This window comes from Eretmochelys imbricata, chromosome 20, assembly GCF_965152235.1.
Source record: "Eretmochelys imbricata isolate rEreImb1 chromosome 20, rEreImb1.hap1, whole genome shotgun sequence".
In the NCBI taxonomy this organism is placed as follows: Eukaryota; Metazoa; Chordata; order Testudines; family Cheloniidae; genus Eretmochelys; species Eretmochelys imbricata.
In genome coordinates, this window is record NC_135591.1 from 1,288,348 (window position 1) to 1,297,270 (window position 8,923).

The 8,923-nt window shown below is 62.0% G+C and overlaps 1 protein-coding gene across 2 annotated transcripts in view; it reads right to left on the minus strand.

Moving 5' to 3' along the window:
• FMNL3 (formin like 3) overlaps positions 1 to 6,085 on the minus strand; it is a 56,876-nt gene extending 50,791 nt beyond the window's left edge. For both annotated transcript variants that reach the window (XM_077838512.1, XM_077838513.1), the window contains exon 1: positions 5,887 to 6,085. In XM_077838512.1, the coding sequence (XP_077694638.1) occupies positions 5,887 to 6,030 (144 nt within the window). In that variant the 5' untranslated portion in view covers positions 6,031 to 6,085. The remainder of the gene's footprint in view (positions 1 to 5,886) is intronic.
• Positions 6,086 to 8,923: the final 2,838 nt, after the last annotated feature.

Consider the following 8,923-nt stretch of genomic DNA (forward strand, 5'->3'; position numbering starts at 1 on the left):
TGTTCTCAGTGGTAGCAGATGACAGAACAAGGAATAATGGTCTCAAGTTGCAGTGGGGGAGGTTTAGGTTGGATATTAGGAAAAGCTTTTTCACTAGGAGGGTGGTGAAACACTGGAATGCATTACCTAGGGAGGTGGTGGAATCTCCTTCCCTAGAAGTTTTTAAGGTCAGGCTTGACAAAGCCCTGGCTGGGATGATTTAGTCGGGGATCAGTCCTGCTTTGAGCAGGGGATTGGACTAGATGACCTCCTGAGGTCCCTTCCAACCCTGATATTCTATGAGTCTATGATTCTATAATTCTATGATCACTGGGGAAACTGAGGCAGAGTCTGATACTGGGTTTGGGGGAGATCATCCAACGCCCTGCTAGCGCCCTCCCAAATGGGTCCTTAGGCACCCCCAGCCCTGCTGTGCCAGAGGAACTGTCCCTATGTGGAAACGAAGGCACAAACTGGCTCGCCCAAGTTCCCTGGCAAGCACAGCTCGGTGAAATATGTTTCCTAAACAAAGTATTTTCCCTGGATGAAGTTTCTCCATTACCAGACGCTAATGCAACGTTCCTGAAACACCAGCCCTGAACCAACAAAGCTCCCGTCGGAGCCCACAGGGATGACACCACTTGTCTTTCTGTCCCTGGAAGCTGGCATTCCCGTCGGGGGCGGGGGGGCAGAGCTCTGCGCCTATCCCTGCTACTCCTGGCTTTGCCGGGAGTCTGGGACTGTCGTTTCCTCTCGACGTCAGCTTCCGGTTCGGAGAGATGGGAAGAATGGAAGCCTTGCTGCCAAAATAAAGTTTCTCCCAGATGGGCCCTTTCCAAGCGCTGATCTTCACAAAGGCCTCTCCCACCTGACAAGCACAGGGCAGACCCAGCCGCTGTGGGGAGACACGTTCCCTTTTCCTGCCCCACGTACGGCACGCAACGTGCCCCAGGGATTGAGGACAGACAGGCTGCGACATCATCTCGGAGCGATGGTGTCTCTGCTGGGTGGGAAACGCGCCTGCCTGCCAAAGGCCAGGCCGGGGAAAGCTGGACTCTCCAACCAGACGTCCTGGCTGCTCCGAGCCCCAATTCTCAAACAAGAGACGGGGCAGCAGCTGGGCCCAGTGCATCAGATTCGCTTTCAAAGCAAGAGGCACAAATGTCAGCAAGTCTGGGCCCACACCGCAGGGTTTATTGAAGGAACTGTGTCTTACCATTAACAGAAACTGTCTTGGGGTATTTTTGGTTAATTGCAATAATATGTAAATTGGCACCACTCCTGGATTTACAACACATGGGAATCTGGCCCTTCGCTGAGATCAAAACATGCCAGCCCCCGCCCACGGCCTTTGCACCCCACACTCTGCTGCAGTTTCCTCTCTCGCATAGTGTCTGACCAGCTTGCAGCTGGTGACGGGGTTCGCTGCTGTGAGGCTGGGAAATTCCATTCTCCCATTTTACAGATGAGGAGCTGAGAACCAGGGAGTTGCAGCAAAGGAGTCTGGGTCTGAACTGGGAATTGCACCCTGGTCCTGAGCCCCCGTGCGGTGCCCAGACTCCCCCCCCCCCGTCCCCCACTACCAGTTATATTCGTGCATGAGACGGAGAGAGCACAAATGAACGTTACACGGATGGGAACCAACACAGAGGTCTATTTGCACCAGCGGAGCGGAGTTAAAAGAAAAAAAATGTTTAAAAACAGCAAAAAAGTGACAAAAATCAATGAGATTTCTGTTCCTTGAGTTGTAATTATTAACGGCCCAGGGGAAGGGGGTTGTTTATAAAACAGGCTTTTTACCAGCACCCACCTTATATTAAAAAATCCCTCCCTTTCCAGTGACAACTGGCAGGTCCACCGGCTGCCGCAGTTTGCCGCTGCTCTCCTTCCCGGTCCACTGACACCTACAGACCAGCTCCCACCAGCACTGTGGGGTCTGGGGCAGGTGCAGAGGGCACAGCCTGTCCCAGGAACTGCACAACCAGCCCCAGACGCACAAAACAGCCCCCCAGCTTGGCTCTGCATAAGACATGTCCCGGAATAGAGACGATGGCTTGAACCCCCCATCACAGAGGCAGCCCTGCCTCTGTGGGGATGGGAGGAGATACCCATCAAGCATTGTCAGGTGCTCAGATACTGCAGTTGTGAGGGCAGAAAAGGCCCCTGATAGACTGAGATCACTGGACTAGGAGAGTTTCCACCCGCAGAGAACCTGGCCCCAAAGGCCGTTACGTGCAGGTGGAACCGGGGCAGCCCCTGTGCACCAGGGGGCGGGCATGGCTTTGCTTCCCCACAATGGGGCTGGTCTGCAGGGGCCAGTGCTTCCAGGGGCCGAGGCAGCTAGACCCCCGGGGATGCAGGCAGGGGGGACGCCTGCCCAAGCCACACCTGGCTCGTGGCTTGCCATGGACGAATTGGAAAGCCAAGGCCGGTCTGGGCCCAGGAGCCCGGAGGAAGCCCCTCCCAACACAGCCCTCGCCACGTCTTTGTTACCCGCCCGGCCAATCGGGACCGGTCTCAGGGCACTGCCCTGTCCCACCAGCACGGAGCTGTGACCAGGCGGCTCCCACCCAAGCACACCACACGGCTCGCCTGGGGCCGGCCAGCTGCCCACAGCCAGGCGGGCGCCAGGGACGTCAAAGGAGACAGCCCAATGGGCTCTGGGCACCCAAGTCCCTGGGGCCAAGGGGGAGCTGGACCCGGGCGCTACCCAGAACCCCTGGGGCGGCACTGCCTTGCCACGGGGAACGGTCACACGCAGCCGCTGGCCCAGCTTCCTGTGGCTCACAGGGCCCCTGCCAGTGGAGTTTCCGACGTGGTAGTTTCTGTGGTCGAAAAGCCCCAGCCCAAAACTCCGGGCAGCAAACTGGAAACTGGGGGCAGGAGCCGGCGAGCAGGGAACGCCTCGAGCGCCAGGCTCTGCCCTAGGAGCGCGCAGACGGCAAGGGGAGGGGAGAGGGGTTCTCCCAGTGGGAAAAGCCCCTGGCTACCCAGAAGAGAAACCAGCAACGCCCACCCCAGCAAGGCCCTAGCTTGTGAAGCAGGATGACTGCACCACCGTCGCCGAGAGCAGGACCTGGCCCTTCATTTCAAGGGAGCAGACGGCCTCCCAGGGGCGCAGGGCCAGGTGCTCGGGGCCGGCACCGCACACCCAGATGGTGACACACACCTCGCACTGGATTTCTCACGCTCCGGACAGAGCGCAGCGCCCCAGAGGTTCGGAAAGAGGCGTTTCCTCCTGGCCATCGGCCTGCGACAGCCACTGCCCGCTTCTGTGCTCCCATGGGCGTCACCCGCTGTCTGCACCCACCTTCTGCACCCAGGAGAGAGCCAGGGCCCCATTCTCCCCCAGCAGCCACAGGCCTGGGCCAAGGTGTTTGGATCGGAGAAGCACCCCTCCTTCTGCACGCCCCGCGACCAAGGCCAGTCCCCGCCAGGGGCCGCCGGAGCCAGCGGAGCTGCCCTGGGAGTGCCAACCCCGCGGGGAGCCTGGGAGGGGCTGACGGCACCAAGCGCAGCTCAGGAGCAGACCCCAAATGCCTCCTCCAGCACATTAAAGACAAGCTAGGAGAGTAATGTGGGGGCACCAATATTCAGGTGGGGGGGGATTCTGGACACCCCTCCCCCACCAACGCCCCGAGTGCCCCCCCACCGCAGGGCCCAGTTCCCCAACACACCGAGCCCCCCCCCACCGAAGGGCCCAGCCCCAACACCCCACCCCACGCTGTTTTCCCACCTTACGAATTGTAAACCCCGCTCAGCCTTGGCCTGCTGGCCCCAGCCCCCCACCCTGAAGCCAGAAGCGGCCCCCCCCCCCCGAACTGCAAAGCTGAGATCAGTTTCCCCAAATGCTCCACACACCCCCACAAATAACCCGGGTGAGTGTCTTTGACCCCCCTCAGTTGTTACTTGGTGCCACCCCCGTCTAAAGGGCGGGGGGGGGAGCTCAGCCTGGGCGCTCCCCGCTTTCCTGCCTCTCCCGCAAAACCGCGGCAAACAATACCCAGGCAGAGGCGGATCCCTGGGCGGAGGGTCCCGGGACACGTGGGAGGCGGGGGGGGGCGGGGGGGGGTAACCCGGCGAGGTGCAGGAGAAGTGATGGGGGGGTGACTCTGACGGGGGGGGGGTCTGGAGCGGGTCTCAAGGGCTCGAGCGGGAGGGAGACAGAGACACTGGGGGGGGTGTCTAGATCGGGAAGCAGGGACCGGAAGGGGGGATGGGGCTGTCGGGGGTGGGAGGGGAGAGCTAGAGACGTGGGGGGAGGGCACCCGGTGGGGCAGGACGCTGTGACCCAGCTGGGGTAGTGAAAAGGGAGGGAAGAATTAGGGGCACCTGGGAGGGGAGGAGAACGGGGGGAGGGGGAAAGGGGATCCGAGGGTCCAGGATCGGGGGAGGGGCTTGGGGGCAGTAGATCTGGGGCGGAGGTCCGGGGGGAGGGGATCGGGGATAGGTTTGGGGGCTCCGGGGACAGGAATGAGAGTGGGGGGGCACAGGGACGCGGGTCCGGGGGGAGAGGTGGGAGGCGGGTCCGGGGGGGGACACAGGGACGGGGACCGGGGGGAGAGGTGGGAGGCGGGTCCGGGGGGGGACACAGGGACGGGGACCGGGGGGGGCACAGGGACGGGGACCGGGGGGGGAGGTGGGAGGCGGGTCCGGGGGGTGCAATGGGGTCCGGGGGAGCACAGGGACGGGATCCGGGGGGAGAGGTGGGAGGCGGGTCCGGGGGGGGGCACAGGGACGGGGACCGGGGGGGAGGGGTGGGAGGCGGGTCCGGGGGTGCAATGGGGTCCGGGGGAGCACAGGGACGGGGTCCGGGGGGAGAGGTGGGAGGCGGGTTCGGGGGGGCACAGGGACGGGGTCGGGGGGGAGGGAGGCGGGTCCGGGGGTGCAATGGGGTCCGGGGGAGCACAGGACGGGGTCCGGGGGGAGAGGTGGGAGGCGGGTCCGGGGGGGGGGCACAGGGACGGGGACCGGGGGGAGAGGTGGGAGGCGGGTCCGGGGGGGGGCACAGGGACGGGGACCGGGGGGAGAGGTGGGAGGCGGGTCCGGGGGGGGCACAGGGACGGGGACCGGGGGGAGAGGTGGGAGGCGGGTCCGGGGGGGGCACAGGGACGGGGACCGGGGGGAGAGGTGGGAGGCGGGTCCGGAGGGTGCAATGGGGTCCGGGGGAGCACAGGGACGGGGTCCGGGGGGAAAGGTGGGAGGCGGGTTCGGGGGGGCAATGGGACGGGGTCCGGGGGGAGGATGGGAGGCGGGTTCGGGGGGCAGGGGGGACCGGGGGAGAGGTGGGAGGCGGGTCCGGGGGGGGGCACAGGGACGGGGACCGGGGGGGAGAGGTGGGAGGCGGGTCCGGGGGGGGGCACAGGGACGGGGACCGGGGGGAGAGGTGGGAGGCGGGTCCGGGGGGGGGGGCACAGGGACGGGGACCGGGGGGAGAGGTGGGAGGCGGGTCCGGGGGGGGGGGGCACAGGGACGGGGACCGGGGGGAGAGGTGGGAGGCGGGTCCGGGGGGGGGGCACAGGGACGGGGACCGGGGGGAGAGGTGGGAGGCGGGTCCCGGGGGGGGGCACAGGGACGGGGACCGGGGGGAGAGGTGGGAGGCGGGTCCGGGGGGGGCACAGGGACGGGGACCGGGGGAGAGGTGGGAGGCGGGGTTCGGGGGGGCCAATGGGACGGGGTCCGGGGGGAGAGGTGGGAGGCGGGTTCGGGGGGGCAATGGGACGGGGTCCGGGGGGGAGGGATGGGAGGCGGGTTCGGGGGGGCAGGGGGGACCGGGGGGAGGGGGTGGGAGGCGGGTCCGGAGGGGGCACAGAGGGACGTGGTCCGGGGGGAGAGGTGGGAGGCGGGTCCGGGGGGGGCACAGGGACGGGGAGACCGGGGGGGGGGGGTCCCGGAGCCCGCTCTTACCAGCACCAGGGCGAACCTCTCCTCCAGCTCGCCAGGGCTCCGGCATCGGCATCTTCCCCGGCTGCAGCAGCCCGGACCCCCCCAGGGGGGCTCCGCCCGGGCCCCGGGGCAGCGGCTCCCCGTCGCGCTCTCCACGTTCCCCATCCCCGGCCCGGGCGGCGGGGGAGCCTCAGCCCTTCGCGTCCGGCGGCCGCGGCTGCCTCCCCGGCGCCGCCCCCGACCCCGCCAGCGCCCCAGCAGCCACTCCGCGCCGGCGCCGCCCCGGGCAGATGTGCCCGCGTCGCCCAGATGTGCTCTCCCCCCTTGCCCCAACCTCCTCCAGATGTGCACCCACTAGCCCCCTATTGCCCAGCTGTGCCCCCAAACCCCCAACCCAGACGTGCTGCCCCCTGTAACCCGCCCCACATCTCTCCACCGCTCAGCCCTGCCCCCCCGCCCCTTCCCAGAGGTGTCCTCTCCTCTAACCACCTACCCGGACGCGCTGGCCCCCCGGCCCCTCCTGGGCTGCCCCCCCCGGCCCCTCCTGGGGCTGCTCCCCGCCGCGTTCTGGCCCCAAGACCCTCCATAGGCGCGCCCCTAGATCTCACTCTCTGCCCAGATGGGGCGACCCCCTCCCCATCAGGCTTCTCCCAGCCAGGGATCTCAAAGCGCTTTACAAGCAAACATCAGAGGAGTAGCCCGCCCCTTCTCCAGCCTGGGAAACTCGGGCCCGGGAGCAGAAGCATGACTTGTCCCAAGGAACACAGCAGCCCGGGGTTAGAGCCAGGAATAGAACCCAAGAGTCCTGACTCCCAGTCCGCCCCCTCCCCCCAACTACTGCTAGGCCGCAGGCCCCTCCGAGCTGGGACTAGAACCCAGGCGTCCGGCCCCTTTCACCCAGCCGCTGCCGGAGGATCCCCTCCGCTCCCGGGTGCCCGCTAGGAAGGGAGAGGCCTCCCCCTGCTGGAGCATGCAGGGAGAGACACACAGAACCGGGCGCAGAGTTGTCGGGAGGGAGCAGGAGCCAGGCGGTCCCCATAACCTGGGGCCGGGGGGGAGCTGCAGAGCACCGAGGGGAGGGGCTCTGAACATCACAACAGCTATACTGGGACAGACCCAAGGTCCATCCAGCCCAGTGTCCTGTCTTCCGACAGCGGCCAGTGCCAGGGGCCCACGGGGGAATGAAAAGAACAGGGAATCACCAGGTGATCCATCCCCATAGCACATTCCCAGCTTCCAGCAAACAGAGGATAGGGACATCATCCCTGCCCATCCTGGCTAATAGCCATTGATGGACCTAGCCTCCATAAATTTATCTAGTTCTTTTTTGAACCCTGTTATAGTCTTGGCCTTCACAACATCCTCTGGCAAGGAGTTCCACAGGTTGAATGTGCGTTGTGTGAAAAAAATACTTTTGTTTGTTTTAAACCTGCTGCCTATTAATGTCATATGGTGACCCCTAGCTCTTGTGTTATGAGAAGGAGTAAATACCACTTACTTATTTATTTCAGAGTAGCAGCCGTGTTAGTCTGTATTCGCAAAAAGAAAAGGAGGACTTGTGGCACCTTAGAGACTAACCAATTTATTTGAGCATAAGCTTTCTTGAGCTACAGCTCACTTCATCTCACGAAAGCTTACGCTCAAATAAATTTGTTAGTCTCTAAGGTGCCACAAGTACTCCTTTTCCTTATTTATGTTCTCCACACCAATCATGATTTTATAGACCTCTATCATATCCCCCCTTAGTCGTCTCTTTTCCAAATTAAAAAGTTCCACTCTTATTAATCTCTTCTCATAGGGAAGCTGTTCCATGCCCCTCATCATTTGTTGCCCTTTTCCAATTCCAGTATATCTTTTTTGAGATGGGGCGACTACATCTGCACGCAGCATTCAAGATCTGGGAGTACCATGGCTCTGTGGATGAGGGGAAAGCAGTGGACGTGTTGTTCCGTGACTTTAGCAAAGCTTTTGACTCAATATCCCACAGTATTCTTGCCAGCAAGTTAAAGAAGTCTGGGCTGGATGAATGGACTATAAGGTGGATAGAAAGCTGGTTAGATTGTCGGGCTCAACGGGCAGTGATTAATGGCTCCATGTCCAGTTGGCAGCCGGTATCAAGTGGAGTGCCCCAAGGGTCGGTCCTCAGGCCAGTTTTGTTCAATATCTTCATTAATGATCTGGAGGATGGTGTGGATTGCACCCTCAGCAAGCTTGCAGATGACACTAAGCTGGGAGGAGAGGTAGATACGCTGGAGGGTAGGGATAGGATACAGAGGGACCTAGACAAATTAGAGGATTGGGCCAAAAATCTGATGAGGTTCAACAAGGACAAGTGCAGAGTCCTGCACTTAGGACGGAAGAATCCCATGCACAGCTACAGACTAGGGACCGAATGGCTCGGCAGCAGTTCTGCAGAAAAGGATCTAGGGGTTACAGTGGACGAGAAGCTGGATATGAGTCAACAGAGTGCCCTTGTTGCCAAGAAGGCCAATGGCACTTTGGGATGTATAAGTAGGGGCATAGCGAGCAGATTGAGGGACATAATCGTTCCCCTCTATTTGACATTGGTGAGGTCTCATCTGGAGTACTGTGTCCAGTTTTGGGCCCCACAATACAAGAAGGATGTGGAAAAATTGGAAAACGGCCAGCGGAGGGCAACAAAAATGATTAGGGGACTGGAACACATGACTTATGAGGAGAGGCTGAGGGAACTGGGATTGTTTAGTCTGCGGAAGAGAAGAATGAGAGGGGATTCGATAGCTGCTTTCAACTACCTGAGCAGGGGTTCGAAAGAGGATGGATCTAGACTGTTCTCAGGGCAGATGACAGAACAAGGAGTAATGGTCTCAAGTTGCAGTGGGGGAGGTTTAGGTTGGATATTAGGAAAAACTTTTTCACTATGAGGGTGGTGAAACACTGGAATGGGTTATCTAGGGAGGTGATGGAATCTCCTTCCTTAGAAGTTTTTAAGGTCAGGCTTGACAAAGCCCTGGCTGGGATGATTTAGTTGGGGATTGGTCCTGCTTTGAGCAGGGGGTTGGACTAGATGACCTCCTGG